Source organism: Epinephelus fuscoguttatus, linkage group LG19 (genome assembly GCF_011397635.1).
Source record: "Epinephelus fuscoguttatus linkage group LG19, E.fuscoguttatus.final_Chr_v1".
Classification (NCBI taxonomy): Eukaryota; Metazoa; Chordata; class Actinopteri; order Perciformes; family Serranidae; genus Epinephelus; species Epinephelus fuscoguttatus.
The window spans coordinates 7,936,516-7,958,011 of record NC_064770.1 but is presented as its reverse complement, the minus strand read 5'-3'; the positions used below and the strand labels follow the sequence as shown (position 1 = coordinate 7,958,011).

The 21,496-nt window shown below is 41.3% G+C and overlaps 1 protein-coding gene across 1 annotated transcript; it reads left to right on the top strand.

The window, feature by feature from the left end:
- The first annotated feature begins 923 nt into the window (after positions 1 to 923).
- Positions 924 to 19,915, top strand: casc3 (casc3 exon junction complex subunit). Its single transcript, XM_049561551.1, has 12 exons — positions 924 to 1,149; positions 3,443 to 3,467; positions 3,762 to 3,817; positions 5,679 to 5,912; positions 7,378 to 7,526; positions 7,804 to 7,977; positions 8,076 to 8,998; positions 12,181 to 12,354; positions 13,436 to 13,528; positions 13,615 to 13,781; positions 15,494 to 15,703; positions 15,860 to 19,915. Exons 1-11 carry the CDS (start codon positions 967 to 969, stop codon positions 15,638 to 15,640), a joined length of 2,325 nt encoding a protein of 774 aa, XP_049417508.1. The 5' UTR covers positions 924 to 966; the 3' UTR covers positions 15,641 to 15,703; positions 15,860 to 19,915.
- The last annotated feature ends 1,581 nt before the right edge of the window (positions 19,916 to 21,496 follow it).

The following is a 21,496-nucleotide window of genomic DNA, read 5'->3' as shown; positions in this document are numbered from 1 at the left end:
ACTGATAGTAGCCTATAGTAAATGCATTTCCATAGATGTACATCAGTTTTTTCCCATCTGGCTGTCAACATAGGCCTATTCATTCATATTTGTATTTTTGATGACAACTTTGATGCAGTGCGACACCTGCTGGTCATTTTTAATAACTACTTTTCATCATTCGTCATATTGATAGTTTTACCAAGAACAGACTTCACTGTTCACGGTACATCCTAAAGAAAACTTACTATAGAGCTTTCATTTTCATGGTCTATCAGCTGCATATTAACAGGCAATAAATACAATAAAACGCTGATGCATTACTTCATTGCCTGTCTGCAGGGACATCCTGCTGGCGTAAAGGCCAAGAGGTAACCTTATTTTGAAGGGTACAGTCCATATGTAAGTGACAGAGCACATTAGCCAATCAGAAGCAAGGGAGCGCTGAGAGCCCGCCCACCAATGAAACGAAATATGGAGTGGTAAATTTGTTTCTTGCAGTAGGATCAGAAAACAAGGAATTGAGCTGAATTTCGTTTTTTCTTTTTCTTTTTTTTTTTTTTGCCCAAAAACAAACAAAACGGAAAAACGACTTGTTTCTACCTTAAGGTAATCTTAAGATATTTTGGTGATTTTCCTGTAGTCTTAAAGTTTCCTAAATGACCTGACTTCATCCTGCTTTTTTAACTTCTGTTCATATTTTGGTGCAGTTTTCCAAATACTGAGTCAGTTGCATCGACTTGAGCACATATAGCACTTTGTGTTTTGTTTTGTATACGTGTGTTTTAAAAACATGTTTTAGTTGGTGTGCCACAGACTAGCCTATATAATATCGAGGAAATTAATTTTGCAAGAGTATTTTTCCTTTCCAGAGGGAGGCAGTAATGCAATATATAGGATGTCAGCTGTCGTGAAATCCCAAAGAAGAAGAACTCGCCTACCCACAATCCCTCGCCTCTTTCCGGTTCCAACCATTCGAGACCTAAGATGGCGGACCGGCGGCGAAGGAGGAGGCGCGCGTCCCAGGACAGCGAGGACGACGACGAGTCCGGTTCGGGTTCGGACAGCGGGAGGTCGGGGTCCCCGGCGACCAGTAAGGGCCGAGCAAGGGATCCCGAGCCGCCGGTGGTGACAGCGGCCCGGCCCGAGGCGAAGAGCGAGTCCGAGTGTGTGAGTAGCTAGCTGGCGTTAGCTCGCCGAGCTGACGGCTTCGTCTCCCGGCCGGGAGCTGTGACAGATACCGCTGGCATTAAAACTTTTTTTTCCCGGGGCCGAGTGCTGCCGTTGGTTTGCTGTTACTTTTGGGGAATTAACAGTTAAGAATTTAAAAAAAAAATAGAACCGTTTGACGCTTGACTTACACAGCTTGATGTTCCTTCAGTAGGCGGCGTTAGCTTGAATTAAACAGACAAATTCGCTGTTTAATCGTCATTTCTCTCTAAACTTGAGAGCTTTGAAATGTATACCTTAAGTATATGTTGTACTCAATTCGCTGCTTTATTGTTGACCGCCCAAGTAGTCACTTATATTGCCTTTGTGTCCCCTGTTGTGAAACGGAGACGAAAAGGCGCCAGTTGGAACGCATTTACTGGGGCAACAAATGTGGCCCCACACCAGCTGCCCTTCATTTCGTTGCATGACTGGTGGCTTTTTTAACTGAACATCAGAAGCTCCAAATTCTCTTGTTAACCAGCTAGAAAAGAGTAGTTTCCACCCACGGCTGGGAGGCAGGTAGGCTTTGTCGTTTAGCATCCCAGCTAGGCCCGCTAATGCCACCGCTCCGCCGTCACTCTGCCACGTCCAGCAGTAACGTTAACTTTACACATAAATGACCGTTGAGTGTTTGGTACTTATGGACAGTGGTGGAGGAAGTAGGCAGATCGTTTATTGAAGTAAAAGAACCAATTGTAAAAATACAGGGGAAATCCCCGCAATGAAAATGTAACATATGTGCAAGTATGTAGGTATAATCAGGAAAAACTAGTTAAAGCATTAACATCAGAAAAATGTCCCCTGTGACTGTTCTGCCATCATGTTTTACACCATTAGATAATAATGACTCATTAATGCATGTAAAAGCAGAATGTTACTGTTGCTCACTACTACTGAGCTACTGAGCTCATTTGAACTAGTAATTAATGATTATTTTTAGTATGGGCTAAGTGTTAACTATTTTCTCCATTAATTGATTGATTGCTTGGTTTGTGAAAATAGTGACAACAGTAAGAATTTCTGGCACAATAACCCTGACCCCGAAGTGACACTTTACAATGTTTGTTTTTTCCAACCAATAGTTCAGACCTCAACATTCCAAAACAATAAACATAAAAAAATACATAAACATAAAATATGTTGTGGGCTACCCCACCCTACCCCAATATAATAATGGTGGAGGAAACACTGTCTTTAATCCTGTTCAATATTTAGTTTCAACCAGATGATGATCATGCCATCAGACAGTCAACAGCACTTTGTGAAAAATCACAACCCTCTAATTTTTGTCAGTGCAATTGTAGTGACACTACAAAGGTGCCTTAGCAGAGACCCTGGCAAAAAAGAAAAAGATCTTGTGGGGTTTTTTTAGAATCTAGTGTAGAGGAAGAAGAAGTCTTTGTGATACGAGTATTATAAATGTCTGTGAAGTGTTTTGGTGTCTGATAAACCTTCAAACTGTCAGTTCTTTTACTCAGACTGGACTTCCTCGATCACATTTTCACTATTTCACCTGTTAATGAAACATGTTCCCTCCAACACTGCTTGTTGTGGTGTGTGGGAGAGAGTGTCCGTGTGTTTGGGTTGCAGCAGTACCGGTTTAAGGTATACTGAATGAAAAGTGACGGTTGTCATACCGTGTACATTTGCTTATTTACTGTATTGACAAAAAAACAGCTTTCACTAGATGAAAAATCTCACCTGCACGTACACATCTCTTTTCTTTCTTAACACTAACACAGTTCTTATTTAAAATGGTTTGAAGTTACAGCAAAGCGTTTGTTCAACCAGATAATCCTTCTTCATTCCTGTAAAGGTCATTGTTACAGACAATAATAATAATAATAATAATAATAATAATAATAATAATAGTGTAATGCTGTGAAACTGTGAAAATCTCATACCGTTGCAGCTCTTGTATGTGTGTGTTTTTAAGGCAGTCCTGATTTTATTTACTTAGTGAAGTTTACTTCTTCAAGGACAGCCTCAGTTTAAAATCCTGCCCCATGTAGACAATCGGAGGAGTCACAGGAGTGACTGGTATTATCAGTATGCACTCGTGAATTCTTAAAAGGCCTTCAGCAAAGTTTCGAGTCACTCATATGAAGCATATTATTGCCCTGCAGGGGGAAGAGAGTTTTTAGCAGTTCTCAGTGTTACTGTGTGAAATTGTTGTTGTTGTTAGAGCTTGTTGTGCCCTCTGGAGATTTAATAGTTTCTAAGCAATGCTAATGTTCTTTTCTTTTTGCAGGAGAGTGAAGATGGTGTAGGAGAAGGTAAGACATTTATAAGTTGATTACTACATTTAGCACCCAACTGCATCCTTGTAAAATAAAACCGGCTCACACCAGGAACATCAAAGTGAATTGTAAGACATTAATTACAGTTTACTTTTAGTAAGACATCAATATAACAGACTGAGGTTCACATCCATCCTTGTAAAACATGATCGCCTCATGATATATTTGTTCTGTTAATGAGTGACTGGTTTGGGGGCATTTGCTGAATAACTGAAGAAGTTAGCTATATCAAATAATACAACTTTCTTTTTGTCCGTCTGTTTTGTCCAGCTGTCCTCTCTGACTACGACAGTGCCGATCCAGAAGAAAATGGCTCCCATTCAGAGGTAAAGGACATCAGATGTAAGCAGCTCCAACTGGTTAAACTGGCGTCCATTAACAACAACAAAAACAGTGCTGTAAAACCTGATGAACATCCTGCACTTTCAGTAAGATGTACAATCCCAGTTTCAAAGAAGTTGAGATGCTGTGTAAAACGTTAGTGAAATCAGAATGAAATGATTTTCAAATCCTTTTTGACTTACATCCCATTGAATACAAAGACAAGATGTTTATTGTTAAAATTGATTGTTTTTTGTAAACATACACTCATTCTGAATTTGATGTCTGCAACATGTTCCAAAAAAGTTGGGACAGTGGCAGCTAAAGACAGGGAAAATTGTGAAATGCTAAAAAAAAACAAAAAAAAACCCAAACCACCTGTTTGTTACATTTCACAAGTGAACAGATTAATTGGTAACAGATTTAAGTATCATGATGGGGTTTAAAAGGGGCATCCTCGAAAGGCTCAGTCAGTTGCAAGAAATAAATGAATATCACCATCTACAATCCACAATGTCACAAAAAGATTCAGAGAATCTGGAGAAATCTTTACCCCCGGGTGACATGGCTGAACCAACACAGAATGCCCGTGACCTTTGACTCCTCAGGGGGCAGTGCATCAAAAACCAACCAACTTTTTGGAAAACCATTGTCATTAAACACAGTTCATCGCTGCATCTACAACTGTATGTTGTGACTCTACCATGCAAAGTGAAAGTAGTCAACAACAATCAGTCACACTGCCAACTTCTCTGAGCCCCAGCTCACCTGGGAAGTACTGGCACAAAGTGGAAAAGTGTGCTGTGGTCTGATGAGTCCACATTTAGCATTGCTTTTGGAAATCAGGCATGGTGTCCTCTGAGCTAAAGAGGTAAAGGATCATTCAGACTGTACACTGACTCTGTGATGGTATGGGGGACTGTTAGTGCCCATGGCATCATAGGTAACTTACAGATCTGTGAAGGCACCATGAATGCTGAAAGGTACGTACAGGTTTTGGAGCAACATATGCTGCCATCCAGATGACGTCGTTCTCAGGGATGTCCCTGCATATTCCAGCAAGACAAACGGACACATTCTGCACGTTACAAAAACATGGCTTTGTAGTAACAGAGTGTGGGTACCACACTGGTCTGCCTGCAGTCCAGACCTGTTTCCCATTGAACTTGTGACACATTTTAAAGTACGACAACAGAGACCCTGAACTGTTGGCCAACTGAAGTCATATATCAAGCGAGAACGGGGAAAATAATTACTTTTAAAACTTCTTTAGTGTCTTTAGTTCCTAAACGCTTACTGAATGTTGTTTACAGAATAGGTGATGTAACAGTGCTGAACATGCACCTGTCCCAACTTTTTTGGAACGTGCTGCAGGCATCAAATTCAGTGTGTATTTTTCAAAAAGAAAAAAGAATACAGGTCAAAAAAGATTTGCGAATCATTGTTTCTACTTTTATTTACATTTTACACAGCGTAATTGGGTTTGTATTTGAAGGAAACCAGACTTCTTGTTTTAGGAGAAGCAGTGTTGTGAAGGTCTTCACTTGTATCAGCGCTCTGGGACTAGTCGTTCAGTGTTGCTAATGTTGCCATTTTGCCAACAATTTCAACATAAGTTGAGCTCCTCAGCCAAAAAGCCAGCCAACTGGAGGTGCAGCCTATTGGAGCTCTCAAGATGGGTGCTATCATTTCGTTTACTATGGCATCACCCGAACGTGTCTATCAGTGGAACGAGACAAGAACCGACCGGAAGAGGAGTCCCTCTCCCAACAGCGTTCAGGCAGCCTCCCACTGCAGATTCAGACTGTGCCAAAGTAATAAATAATGCCATGTACTGTTAAACTACATATTCCTGTGTTCCCTCAGGGAGTTGAGGAGGAAGAGGAGGTTGAACAGTACAGTGATGAAGAAGCTCCAGCAGCAGCCAGCGAGCCCAAACCCTCGGCAGACGAAAGCTCAACAAAGGTAGAAGAGGTGGTGGAGGATGGGGAGGATGAAGAGAAGGAGGCAGAGAGAGAGGGAGGTGGAAGGAGTAAAGAGGAGAGCAAGGCAGAGGAGAAAGGAAACCTTGCTGGAGAGAGACAGAGCGGTGACGGACAGGTGAGGCTTACTGTACCTCTGTAAAAACCACAGGTGTGACTTCATTAGATTTGTGGTTGGGTACCAAACTCAGCAACTTTGAGAATATAGACTGGATTACGTTGGTACTACTGAGTGCGGATTTATGTTAAATCCATTGGTGCCAAATGTCAGTACCTGAGAGGGCATCTGGGTAAGAATCCTATGGCAGGTGCCACGAAACGTTCTGAAGCCTGAAAAACAGGCTGTGGAGCTCTGAGGCTGGTGATGGAGCTCCGCGGAGCTGCCAGGTTCAACTTTAAACAGGAGGTGGAAGCGCCCCATTGAATGTAGATTATTCTGCCTCTGAAAAAAGTCCCCGGCAAATGCGATTTTTCCCTCCTTTCTGTTTGATAAAAACGACATGAAATTACTGACCCTTCAAAAGTGAAACTACACATTTGTAAACACATTGCCAAACAAAATGAAAAGATTAAATTTGCTTTTATGCCTGATTTCTCTGAATTATGTCTTACATCAGAAGTAGAACACCATACCAAACATATATGATGAACAAACATGCAGCCAGTGATAGCAACATTATGACGAACAAAATACTTGTACAACAGTTGAATATTACAAACACATCACTTCAGTGCATCAATGTAATCGCTTGTTTCCACATTTAGTGTTTGACTTACACAGGAACACATGTCTTTGATGCTTTTAGGTTGTACAAAGTCCTCTTTACAAATAGATGTTACTTTGTATACAGGGTTTGTTTTGTACATGGAGTACAAATTGCTTTACAGTGTTTTAACCAGACTGACAACTGAAAGGACAGAGACAGACAAAGATCCCTCTGAGCAACAGTTCAATAAGAAGAGAAGAAATCACCAGTCACTGATAAAAGAAACTGGAAGTTTAGCCCTGTGTGCTGTACTGTACACAGTACTGACTGGTAACAAGTCACAAGGAATAGCCGATCAAATCTGAAGGCTGCTTTGCTACAGACAGGCTCTAACTGCTCTGGTGACTGAGCAGAGTTTATAGATTAAGTAGCGCTTTACTTCTTATGAAAGCTCTTGTCCAACTAATTAGGATTTGGTTGGACAAGAGCGTATCTATCAAGCAGTGCAAAAACCAACCAGAAGACATTAGCCCCACCACAGACTGACAAATCATGTTTTTTATGTCTGAATTAAACAATTTTATCTCTGTTAAAGTAGTTATTATTAAAGGAAAGAAGAAAAACGTCAATAGAACAGCTGATTCAACACTTAACAACTGTAGTGCCCATAATGTACATAATAGTATTTATGAACATCTCATAGGCTGGAATGACTACTGATAATTTGGTCACCTTTTTAGCTTAAAGTGAAATAGGGCTGTACAAAACTTAATTCACAAACCACTCATATGTACATTTGTAGTTACAGCTGAACAGTTTCTGCCATCATTCTCTTGTTTTGTGTTCTAACTGACTTACATTCAAACACACAACCAGGAGTCTACAGACGACCCTGAGACAAAGGCGGGAGGAAAACCAGGTCAGAAGCTCGACGATGACGAGGACAGAAAGAACCCTGCCTACATCCCAAGGAAGGGTCTGTTCTTCGAGCACGATGTCAGAGGGCATGCTCAGGAAGAGGAGAGGTGTGTTTTTATCTAGTAGTAGTAGGATTAGTATGTTAGATAATGCTTTCTTGAAATTAAGTTTGGTCAAGAGGATGCAAGGTACCCAAAATATAAGAAGAATTGGGAGACAACTCTGTTAAAATTTGGAAATATCACATATTAATATTTTTCAGTATTGATTGATGGTACTTCACAGCTCAAACGGCTGGTAACCATGTAGAGCACAAGACAGTGGAGATTTTCAGTGGCATACAGTGTTTTAATTAATTGTGTCTCTCTGTCTGTATCCTCTCAGACCTAAAGGTCGAAACAGGAAGTTGTGGAAGGATGAGGGTCGCTGGGAGCATGACAAGTTCAGGGAGGAGGAACAGGCGCCGAAGAGCCGCGAGGAGCTTATTGCAATCTACGGCTATGACATCAGAAATGGTGGTGGCTCCGGAGACCGACCATACCGGCAGCGCAGGCCGAGGTGAGCACTGCTTTAACCGAGAATAAAGATATGTAGAAAGAAAAGAAAGGGAATTTGAGTTTAATCTGTTATGTGAACATCTCTTTGTCTTTCTGCAGACAAAATACATCTCCCAACAGAGACAAGCGGTGGAGAGATGGAGGAGGAGAGCGACCGGTTCGATCATGGCAGAGTGGAGGAGGAGGTCTAAACCGAGGAGGAACTCCACCTTCATCAAACCACCCCTCCTCTACATCCCCCTCCTCTGTTCCTCTTTCCTCTGCTCAGCGTGGCAGCAATCCCTCCAGACCACCTCCCTCTCGCAGCAGACCATCCCACCAGAATCAAATGCACCTTCCGCCTCAGTCACAGTACAGGAATAATGAATCAAACATACCCCAGATGCACCCTAGGGAACGACAGGGCCCTAAAGCTCAGTCTGACCCAACAGGAGACAGGGGTGGGGTCAGCAGGGGAGGACGTGGTGGTGGTGGTGGTGGGGGAAGGGGGCCTTCTGTGGTCATTGAGGATATTGCAGTCAGCCAAGGAGGCGTTAGGGAACAGGACCTAAGTGTTGTAACGACAGCGGCATCGTCGCAGCCAGGCGGTTACCAGTCTACATCACCAAGACGACAGCAGCAAGAACAGCGAGGGAGCGCTGATAGATCTGCGGCAGGATCAACTGCTCCCTCCTCCACCTCTGACCCCTCCCTTCAGACATCAGCGACCAATCGGGAAGCCTCTCCTCCCACCGAGCGGCCGGTGGAGCGTAAATCTTACTCTCTGGCACGCAGGACTCGCTCTCGGCCCGCTGACCTGGGCAGCAAACAGCCATCTATGGAGGAGTCTGCAGCTGGAGGGAACACCTCCTCCCCAGGCGGCGTGGTGGGAAAGAGCTGGGCAGGAGCAAGCGATGGACCGAGTCAGGCGGGTGGAGGAGGTGGAGGGCTGACAGAGCTGGACCAGGATGTGGCTCGACTCAGTCTGGTTGGACAGAGCTGGAGCCAGAGCCCATCATCCTACATGCGGTCTGAGATGAGAGGTGAGTGGAGATGATCTTTATAGTTTAACTCACACTGAGATTCACATCTGCTTTACATTTGTTTTTCTCTGATGGTCATTAACACCTGATTGTAACATTAACAACAAGGTCCCAATCTAGTGCTGTGGACCTTTAGTATTACTGAGTCTGATCCTAAACTTGTATTCGGTGTGTAGGCTTCAGTGCGAGTTTGGTATAGCGGAATCCAAACCAAATGCATAAGGATCTGGGTTTTTTTTTTTTTTTGACAGACAGTAGTGCAGTTGTGAAAGACAGACACAGTCCTCCCCCTCTGGACAGAGGTAGCATTTTGTCCACTGGAAACTTTGGCAAACTATTTTCATTATTAAAACAAGTAACATTTCAAAAACTTTGGTATTACACTGCACCAACACTAAACAAACCTAAAAGGCAACAGGTCACATCAGGCTATAAAACTGACAAGCATCTCTAATGCTTTGAACATAAAAATACTAAATACGGGATTTTTTTTTTCTTGTCCCGGTGGTTGCCACACCTGGGAGATGCTGTCAAAAGAGCATTAGTATTGTTGGATGTGTTTCCATTCACAGATCCCAGGTTTTCAGATTAACCATGACCCGATGGCCTGTGGCCAGAGAAAGTTACTCACAAAGTATCCCCCAGGAGGCCCCATTGTAGCCACTAAGTTTTATCAGATCTCTCCTGAGAATGAGCCTGTGTGTCCCATTGAGATAACCTGCCTAAATAAAGATGAATGAATTTGAAATAATCTGCATATTACTGTTGTGCTGGTGTAAAACTTTTCAGAACAGTTTGACATTAAGAGCCGGACCAAGACCGGATCGATGTACAGAATTTTACACGCTTGACTCAGCAGCTGCTCCCTACTGGAACATAAGGATACCATCTTCGAACAGCAAACGCACGTCCAACTAATACCATGTTGCATTGCAGCCACACCACAAAATTGGGACGCACAGTACCATACCATTGAAAGTATCACAGTTCTGAGTAGTATCACGATACCACAGCAAAAATGAGGCAGGTGTGCCTTTTGTCATTTATAAAAATATAAATCACTTTTCCATAATATATATATGATATTTCAATGGAATAAATTACTTATGGACTTGTTCATACTTCAAAAACAGCATCAATAAGTGATTAACATCTGACAAGTAAAGAACAGTCCCTTCATAAGTAAAGAACAGTCCCTTAAGTGTAGTGAGGTTTGTGAACCGTTACCTGCCACAAAAAGAGAAAAGTGATCGGCTCGTTTCTTCCCTGATACGTCACATACCTGTGTGCTGCCACGGCTCGGCTGTTCAGGTACTTCTGGGCAGTCAGGACACCAACGAAGAGGAAATTAGTGCACCTGGAGCCGGTCTTGTCTGTCGCCGGTAAGCCGTTATCTTGCATGGCCATAGCACTCCGCCGTATTCCTGTCTGTGACCCCCGTTCAACCCACAACTGGCAGGATTCGCCTTTAGTTTCTGCTGCTGGTTGAAATCTGTATTCGCACAGCATGCTCTTGAATGATTTATTTTGCTGGCACAAAACTATTTTTAGTCGCAAGTGCGAGTAAAATGCTTGCACAGTAGAGCTCTGTGGAAAACAAATCACTGTAACATATATAAACAAATCTAGCCTACAAGTAAAAATAAATTAAGTTTCACTGCGTAAAGATACTCAATAGCTCAGCTAATACCTGAAATGTCACTGGAAAACAAACCACTGCAGCAGCATATTGAGTGCCAGGTGCTAATTGTTGACAAACTGTGATAGGCTGTGAATATGACAAGAAATGGTTTGAGACCGGGTTTGGCAACAGGTAAGTAGTCTATGTGCTCCATTCTATTAAATCGGCACGTTCGTTAAGGGGGTCGTTCGCCAGTGGGCTACAATGAGTACCGGGCCATCAAATCACAGCATCTGCAGTGAGAGGACACGGAATTGTTTGCGCTTTTACGCACAGGCTGGTGGTGAAGTGGCGTACATGACTCGTGCTGTGGACGGACAGACGGATAATAATAAAAAGTTAGTGTGGACCTATATGCCATGCTTTTTTAATAAAATTACCAGAGGAGTTCGCTGAAAAACAGGTAATGTTAGCCTGAATTACTCATGTGCGTTCCCGGTGAAAATCGCTGACGTGCATGGGGAATACAGCTTCTACTGGCTCGCCATAGCTTACTGTCAGGACTCAGGGACCAGAATTCGGGATGGTGGACTGTCGGAATGACAATATTTCGGAGTGGCAGCCTGTAACCGTTGGTTAAATGGACTGTTCGGTTGGTATTCGGATAACTGGGGCTTTACTAGTATAATGCAATAGCACCACCCAGCAGTGAAACCCGTTTACACGAAAAAAAAAATGACCCATTCTAAACACTGAGAGATTTTTGTACACAAACTCACCCCTACTGGAGTGTAAAGCATCATCAGGTCATCATCGACATGAGTCGTAGTCTTTACAGTATCTGCTATCACAGCAGATGTTGTGAGGTAAGATAACAGGGATGTCTGTTCTAATATCCTACATATTTGTGAATGCGGGTTCATTTTGTGAACCTAAAATATAGGATTATTGTCTGCTGGGTGTCCTTGGAAGGCAGTGCAGAGAACATTAGAGATGTGTGGATGAGAGGAGGTGGGCAGGCCAAGTGTCAGGTCTGTGCAAAGCACTGAAATGAAAACAATGACACATCAGACTGTTATAATAACGGTTTCACTCTGGTTTCTGTGACATGAAAAGTACTTTCACAATAACTGGTGTACAAAGACAGTTTTATTCTGTCATTGTTTTCATTCATTTATTGAAGTGTCACTGTCAGGGAAGGCTGTGTCAAGTTGTATTAAATTGTCTTCTATGTAAGCTGTTGTTTTTATGAAAGTTTATGTTTGGTCATCACAAATGTACTCTGGCCACCAAATTTAGGGGCTTAATGGCCTAATGGGCTAGTGCTTAAAAATATTAGCATCTATCCATGGACCCTCCAAACTGAACAGCAATGCCAACACAACATCATCTTTTTACACACAGGTATCCCTCTCTCTCTCGCTGTAACTTTTGAAGTTGACCACAAACCCACAGGCAGTTCCTCCAGCTCAGCCCATTCATCTGCACTCACCATAGCATGAACATAACCTCTCCGTGTTTCAGTAAAAACAGACAAACTAATTCATATCTCTGTCCACAGGCCTCCCTAGTACCATGCACATCCCCAGTGGCCCGCCCCAGTTCTCCGGCATGGAGGAGATGGGTGTCGGCTCCAATCGAGCCAAACGCTACTCATCCCAACGTCAGAGAGCCGTACCTGAGCCAGCACCACCGATGCACCTGGGAGTGATGGAGGGACACTACTATGAACCCAGTAAGATGATAATGTGACGTAAGATAACACACTGGAAATCAGCTGCAGATGGATCAGTGAGCAGCATTTTAGTTGCAGCTCACACTGATTTAAAAAAAAAAAAAATGTTACTACTAGTTCAAGCATCAGGAAGTGACCGTCTATATATGGCTGTATAGGGCATTTTGTATTTTAAAAAATATATACATTTGCAGTTTTTTCTACTGGTGGGATATGAAGAAAATAAATGTATTAAGAAAAATAAAGTAAGCACTTAATGCAATAATTTTCTTATGTAACTTAAATCAATACCCAAACTATCAGCTGTTGAAAATCTTAGTTTAAGATAAACTGAAGCTTTTGTGTTTCTGTTGAAATGTGTTAAGGAAAAGCATCAAAAGTGAGAAGGCACAACAGACTCAAATTACTCAGTCAGTGTAGACCTTCCTCCTGCTCACCAGCAGAGGGCAGTAAAGGTCAAGCATGACTGTGTCATAAATGTTACAACGTTTGTTGGTATAGAATAGATTTTCCAGAAACTCTTTAGGCTAAAAAATAATGATTTTTGTGATCAGTGCAGCTGCACAACAGCGGGAAAAATGCAGCTATGTTGGTTATGATTTTCTCACAAATCTGCAGTAATAAATCAAAATTTGATCGCTTGTATAGCTCCTCAAATTCATTAGGTCATTATGAAGTCATGGAAAAGATGCAATTATCATACAATACATGGTTTTATTTATTTATGTATTCACTGACTCCTGCTGAAAGTCACTGTAGAAGAATTCTACAAAACACCCTCCTTCAGTCCCAGTTTCACTTTAACTGTGATTTATGTATGGATCCTTTAGATGTTTGATTAATACAGACCCTGATCAGTGACGGTATTTGGATCAGTGGAGTATTTAGATCTTTTACTGACTTCAAAGTAGCAGCAAAATATTCTTCCAAGTAAAAGTCTTGCACTCAGAATGCTCAGTAATGTATAAGCAGCAGTGTAATGTTGTGGGGTTGATTTTAGCCTCCTTATTTTCTTTTTTAGTAAGACTGCATTTTACAGGCTGGTCATGATCACTGTGTTTAACCTCCCTCTGTCCCACAGTGTCGTACCAGGGACCAATCTACGGGGACGGCCCCGCCCCCATCCCGCCACAGGGCATGCTGGTCCAGCCTGAGATGCACATCCCCCATCCTGGTCAGTGAAGTTTGTTTCCCTCTCTTGTTTTTAAGGACGAAGTTGTAGATTTTTACCTCTCACTCATCCCTCTGCCTCTTCTTCAGGTCTCCATCCCCATCAGTCGGGCGGCCCGATCGCTAACCCCGCCCTCTACGGTGGCCCAACTGTTTCTCTGTCTCCGGGGCAACCGCAGCAGCTGCTGCCACCGCCTTTCTACCCTCCACCGGGGGTCATGACCTTTCCTTACCCCACCATGTACCCAAGTCCACAGGTAGACACCTTTTTAACTGTGCGAATGAGGGCTGAAGAGCTAGCTCCACCCCTGTCACTCTGATCATTTAAACCATTATAATCCACATAATACAGACTTTAGGTTGTGTGTGTGCACTGGGTATCCAGTAATATTTTAGCCCCTAAATTAGTTTTTAGTTGTTTGGTTTTTTTTTGTTTTTGTTTTTGTTTTTGTTTTAAACAGTTTTTCCTGTTAAATGATTGTAGTATGAACGGTTTACTGTATACCAGGAATGGGTGATGATATCTCTATATACATCACAGTAAGATAGTTCTTTATGATTCAGGTGTTGCAGCAGTACAAAGGCAGAAATAAGCGAAAATAAACAAAAAGCAGAATCCATTAAAGAGCAAATAAAATCAATATTAGTTGGCAAAGTACACAAACAGGACCCATGGCCAGAGTTGTAATAATACTGCAGTATAGGTGTGGTTAGTAGCAGCAAAGTGTAGTATATAAGTGTACACCAATAATATATAATATAAGGGGGGATGTGTTGATAAAGTATATATAATGTAATTTACAGTAAGGTAAAGCAATAAATCACAGAATATAAAATATGAGGTCTAGTACGAGCATAGCATAGAATACTGTAATACTTCAACTATAAGCTGAGTCCCAGTTAGATGCTCAGTCCCTTTTACCAGCTGGGTGTGGCTACACATTTTAAATTCAGTTCTCAAATACCAGGTCTGGTTAGAAGTTCATTTTTAGTTTTTAGTTTTGTTTTGGTTTTTTTTTTGGGATGTATAAAACCTCTCCAAGCCCATGGAGTTGTTGACTTCCCGCTTGAGCTAACGTCAGCTGCTTAGATTGTGCATGTAAACAAGAGAGAGCAAAAAAAAAGATGACTCCCTTTCTCTGCAGCCGTCAGAACGTCTGAATGTCCATTCCTCCATTTTCCATATTCCTTCAGACCATGAGAGTCCACCAATCAAAAGGTTTTTTTGTTTTTTTTTAATCAAAATGAATCATAGTTGTGGGCGGCACGGTGGTGTGGTGGTTAGCACTCTCGCCTCACAGCAAGAGGGTTGCCGGCTCGATCCCGGGTGTGGGAGCCCTTCTGTGCGGAGTTTGCATGTTCTCCCCGTGTCAGCGTGGGTTCTCTCCGGGCACTCCGGCTTCCTCCCACAGTCCAAAGACATGCAGATTGGGGACTAGGTTAACTGATAACTCTAAATTGTCCGTAGGTGTGAATGTGAGCATGAATGGTTGTTTGTCTCTATGTGTCAGCCCTGCGATAGTCTGGCGACCTGTCCAGGGTGTCCTCTCGCCCGATGTCAGCTGGGATAGGCTCCAGCCCCCCGCGACCCTCAAGAAGATGAAGCGGTTAGAAGATGAATGAATGAATGAATGAATGAATCATAGTTGTGAATATTGTTTTAACAGGTTAAAGTGGTGTTTTGTCAAATGTGCCAGGTGCCATAATTTTGAATTTTTATGAATCATTAAATTGGGAAGCAGAAGTTTTTATAATGGAAATATGAATCATGCTATTACAATAAGCTTCCACTGATGATTGATCAGATGTATAGAATAATAAATATACTTTGACATTTTTGTGGTTTATTTAATACAGGTGTTTTTCACATTAACAGAAATTCCTGAATTTTGGTCATTATAAATTCAGTGTCCTTTGGATAATAAAGTTGAATGGAATTTGAATTTCAGTGTTTCTCTCTGTGCCACAGGGCCAGGCCCAGGTGACCTACGGAGGTGTGACATACTACGACACGATGCAGCAGCAAGCTCAGCCCAAGCCTTCACCTCCCCGCCGCACATCCCAGCCCGTCACTGTCAAGCCCCCCCCTCCGGAGCTGCACTTCGCCTCAGAGTGACCCGCCCCCCCTCACCCCTCCCCGCCATCCAGTCTCAGCCTCACTCTGATCCGAAAACTACAGGTGGGCACGCCACTTCTTCATCTGTTTATTGTGATCTTTATACCTCTGCTCTGCTACATCTCAGATGGAAATATTGTCCTTTCCTCATCTTATCTTAGCATCAGTCACTTTTCAAATTAAACTACATGCAGGTTTTTCTTTTTTATCTGTGTGTAGGAGTGGAATGGGAGGGTCAGTGAGGAGCTGCGGTCCACAATGGCAACCACCAACATTATCCAGAGAGGGAGGGACAGATGGATGGAGGTGAAGTCGGACTCTGCAGGTGATCCACAGCGTCACTGGTGGAATATGACTTTTTCTTTATAGTTTCACCTTTTGTTTTCGACCCTGTAGCAGTGAGGCGACATGTCATAAGCCAGACTGTTCTGTAACTCTGCAGTCGCAGGTTTGATCCCACCAACGTGTCTTTTGAGCAACAACAAATCTGAACTGGAAATGTACTAACATCTGCCTGTCGGAGTGATGAGCTCAAACCCTTTAGAAGCATTTAACGTCACGCAGAGTTGGATGGACGAAGTCAAACTCTCAACGTTGGGATCAGAGTTGTCAGTCTTGAATTTTTATTTTTTTTTTTACAGTGAAGTTTGCTGTTTCAGCAGGATTGGGACTGAACCCTAAAAACAGCAGTGAACAGGCAATATAAACGGTTTCTTTGTTATTCCGTTATCAGCTCATCAGTTTACTTTATACTATACTTCAGCTAGTGTTTTGTCCTAATAGGAAACGGGAAGTAGTTTGTCATTTTCCATCATTGTTACTACAAAAAGTTCAAACAAGATTAAAAAAAAACAAAAAACAGAAGCTAACTAAAAATAAAACAGAATTTATGAGCAATTCGGGGGATGTTTGTGAGAAATGGTTATGTATATAGTTTGAATGCAGCTCTCAGTGTCATGTCACAGCTAGCACGGTGCTTCCTGAAAACCTCCAGATGTTACCGTCATGTTACAGCTGGCTGGAGTTTGTTAGTTTTGGATGTTTTTCCCCTCCACACAGACAGACAGACAGACAGACAGACAGACAGACAGACGGTTCTTGCACTTGAAGATCTCTGCATTTGTTACTGTGACTGTCTTTTAAATGGGAAACATAGATTCAGAAATCTGCGTAGCTGCATGTCATCTTCAGTCTAATTTATGCTCGATCACTCTGCACCCCGTCAGGCTGCAACTTTAGTCGACAAAACCCCAAATATTTGATATAAATGTTAAATCAGTTGTTACAAGTCTTGTCAGTTAATTTTCTTTTGATCTTGAGACTCTAACTGCAACTCATTAAATTTTTTTTTTCATAATGTCATAGACTGTAAAGAGAACAGAAAAGAGGCATGCTGTCATTTCTCCTTCTAAAAAACCCACACAATCACAGAAATGTATGTCTGTAGATTAAGTCTGGCCGACGTAGATAAAAATCTCAATTTTCCAAGCTTTTAATACATTTTTTCCTGAAACAAGACTAAAATATGATTAAAACATCAGATATTCTATGACTTTGTGACTGCGAGCATATTTAAAAAAAAATAAAATACAGGTTATCCCAAACACTGTTAGCGCCACCACACTGTTACACACTTCAAATAGAGCAGTGACGTGTAGATCAGTGATCACTGTCAGCACAGACAGAGCTAGCCCAGCAGGTTGACACACTGAACAAAGTAGAATCTCCATACTGATCAAGTCTGTTGTTGTAAACAGAGATAATTCCTCGTCAACAAACAGAGCACAGATCAGTTTCAGAGTCTCATTGCAGTTTGTCCTCTTGGAAATTTGACTATTAGATTTACTGCAAGTTAAACAGCTGCACACCTGGAGTCATAACTGGCAGGTAAACTGCAGCAGGTGTTCATGAAGTTTGAGCAAATGGTGTGTTTACACAGGACTGCTGTAACTCCAGACGGACTCCAGACGGCTCATGTAGCAGCTGTCATTGACGTTACTTGTTAAAATAACCTTTTTGTGCACAGTGTAATAATTCAGTGTACATGACGAAAAAGTGTACACATCGTGCTAAAAAAAATATTCAAATTAATCTGATTGATTACATCCATCACCCAGCCCAGGGACGTTGCTTTCTTTTTATGTTTCTTTATGGTGAGTGCTGCTATGGTAACAGCCCATCCAATCACACTCTGTTATAGACTTTGACATAACTGATTTGACAGTTAGGCCAATGCTGCGTTCACATGAAATCAAGAAAAGCATGACAATGAATTTAGGAGAGGCCAGTAGGGAATACCAGTAATTGTAGACAGCATTACTGCTAAAATATTTGAATTTTTTCAGCCCTCCAGGACTGAATTTACAACTGAATGTTGCATAGTTTTTCACACAAGGTGAAAACAATTAATAAACGGACATTACCAAAAAAATGCATGAAATAATAAACACAAAATAATTTGATTTAATTCTTTGTACATAATACAGTACCGCCATTAAGTTGCACGTTTTGTTTGTTCTTCCTGTTGCGTCCAAAAGATGTTGTCCATCTGCCGCCTGCCTGATTCCATGTGAACACAGCATGAGTCATACGATACAAACAAAATAATCTCACAGAAGACGTAATGTGATTATAAAATTAAACATTAAAGGAATACTTCACCCACAAAATTACCATTTATATATCAATTATTCATGTTGTGTTAACTTCAGTTTGTTGATAAAATGTGTTTTTCTTGCATGCCTCCGGTGAACTAAGAATCCAAAAACAGGACTATAAGTGAAACTTATCTAAGCTTTCATTTTTAGTCCCAGTCAGAGAGGACCGAAGGAGAGGCAATGCAGCATAGACTTGGATTATACTGCACGAGCTGTGTCAGAGTTTGTAAACAGATGTTTTACTTTAGTTTTGCCGTTGTTAAATGTGCTCCCTTCAGTTAATGCACAATATTTGCAGTTTTTGGATTCTTTGTTTTTCTTGCATGCCTCAAATGAAAGAAGTCTTCCTCACAAATTGATGTTGACATGCTGTGAATAGTTGATATATAAGAGGTCATTTTGTTGGTGAAGAACTCATTTAAAATATAAAATCAGTGTATTGGACCTTTAAATCCTGTTCATCTGCTCACACGAATGCACTTTTTGTTTATTTTCTGACAGCAGCTTTTTACTTTTGCAGAGAGTGAAACAAAAGAAAAGTTGCACAGAAGTCCGTCGGCCGTCTGATATCAGCTGCTGCTGCTGGGTGGAGGCATTTCTTGTTGCTGTACATAGAAATCTAAATGTGTATATAGAAGCTTGAACAGATAAATAGAGCAGTAAACATATTCTAATGATACTACTAGTGCTACAGAACAGTCAGATCTGATTCAGAGCGCATCGGCAGGGACCTTGAATGTTAACGGTGGATATAATTTAGAGAGAGACGACTAAGGAGCTGTGTGGCTTTAGCTTTGGTTTGTTTTGTATTCTTTTCCTTTTTGAAATGTTTAATTTTAATGATTTTTTTTTATTGTTAGTGAATGCAGGAGTGAAACGACGACTTCCTGCCTGATTTCTTTGTTTTCACATGTTAACAGGCAACACTGAGGAAACCACTTTATAAGACAGAAACTATTAATTCTTCGTTTGTTTGTTCTGCAACAAAAATACATTTTCAGAGATGAAAGTAAGCAAAAATAAAAGTGTATTTTTCTCTTCATTTTCCAGCAATTTATTTTACATTAAAGGATTTAGTGTTTGTGGTTTGATGTCAAATTAAACACAGATATTTAGTGCTGCCTGAACAAAATGTCAGCCTGATATATAATGAGAATTTCTAATGAACTCAGTCATGACAGAAAGCTCCTCTGCCCTGTCGGACCCCTTTGTAGTCAGGTCATTAAAGCTGTCCTGATGTTCTACTTATATTTACGTTAATACATATGACAGTGATATTAACATGAGCACAGCTGCTGGGCCTGTAAATGAGCGCAGACAGAACTTAATTCATACTGATTGTTCTTTGATGTAGAAACGTCAAACATAAAGGATGTGTGGTGTCGTTAGGAGCAACACTTTATTTACTCTGAGCTCAGCAGCAATATGATTTATTTCATTTTCTTCAAATTTTGAACTTTAATCCTATTTAGTTTTATTTTGAACAGTATTACGACCAGTATTCTGCTTTATTGCAGCAACAACTTCCAAAATCTTGAGCAGCTGCTTTGATTTAAAAAAAACAAACAAACAAAAAAAAAAAACGTACTAAAAGGTGAGATGATAAAAATAAATCATTTCCCAAGCAGGAGACAGTATTTGTTCCAGAGCTTTTTGTTTTCCGCAGATTGTCTCAGTTTTCTTGTTTCATGTGGGATGAGAACTTGAAGACGGTTGTGTTTCGGGGGTGAGGTGTGGTGATGGTGTCCTCCCAGTTCCACACATTGGATCCCTCCGGCCCACCTTACTAAAAGGTGAAACCCGTTTGTGATGACAGCTTCGAATTAATTTATCAGTAGGTTTCTATAAATGTTATTGATGTAGAAACATTTAGAAGATGACTCATTCTGGTCTAACTTTCTTCTTTGAATGATTTTAATGTCTGAGTTGAGAGTGGTTGGACTCTGCTGCCCAGTTTGACTTCTCTGTTGACTGTTTGACCCGAGCTGACCAGACTGTTCACTGTGACGGCAGGGTTTGTTTGTTTCAATGTTATGATGATGATAATTGCAACAATGGTTTAGTTTCTGTTTGTATGTGGAGAACGTTGTCGTCCACACAGAGGATCAATAAAGAAAACAAAACTCTTAATGTCTGTCTGTCCCTTTCTCTCCTTTTATTTATTCTTTCTCTCTCTCTTTGCCTTTATTTTTCTTTTTTTTCTGTTTGTATTTTGTCTTTCTTTTCTATCATTTTCTCTTTTTCTGTCTGTCTCATTTTCTCTTTTCTCCTTGCCTTTCTGTCTCTTACATTCTTTCTGTCGCTCTATTTCTTTCTCTTTTCCCTTTTCTCTCTTCCTTTCTCCCTTTCTTTGTATGTCTCTCTCGATTTTTTTCCCTCTCCCTTATTACTTGTTTCTCTACCTGTTCTCTTTTTCTCTCCATCTTTCTTCCCCTCTGCTTTTCTTTTTATTTTCTTTCTTTCTCTCCTTTCTTTCCTAATTATCTTCTCATTGAAATCTACTTTATTCGTTCTATGCATATACATGTTTTCTTTCACCCTTTCTCTTGATTATTCTTTCTCTTGTTCTTTCTCTCATTTCTTTTTGTCTTCCTCTCTTTACCCTTTCCCTTTCTTTCTCTTTTATTCTGTTTCTATCGCTTTCTTTCTCTCCGTCATGCTATTTATTTACTCATTAAAGGCTACTAATTCATTGTAACCTCTTTCTCTTTCTCTTACACACACTCACACCTGCTCTGACCGTTAACATGAATATTCATAACCTGGAGGGGGAGGGGAGCTATTATGTAAACTCTGATTGACAGGCTCTGACAGCCAATCGGAGTGCAGACAGTGTCTCCATCTCATGAATATTCAGCAGCAGCTGCACAACACAAAGGGAGACTCAGCTGTTAAAGGACCAGACCGCTCATTCTGTCTCACTTTAACCCTTTAACTGCTTGAACCCTCTGTGATGATGCCGTTACAAACTCATGGAGCTTCTTTCAAACACTGAGAACTCAGTTTAACGTGCATTTTGTACGACATCCTTTAACTCCTTTATTGTAGTGGGGGGTGGCTTATTGGTCACATGCCCTGCTGTAACCATGGCGATGAGCTCATGATGAGGACTTTGACAGCTGAGTGTGGATGATGATGTAACTGTTGGTTTCAGAACATGAAGTGGACTGATGTGGAGCCCCCTGCCGTCTAATTGGCT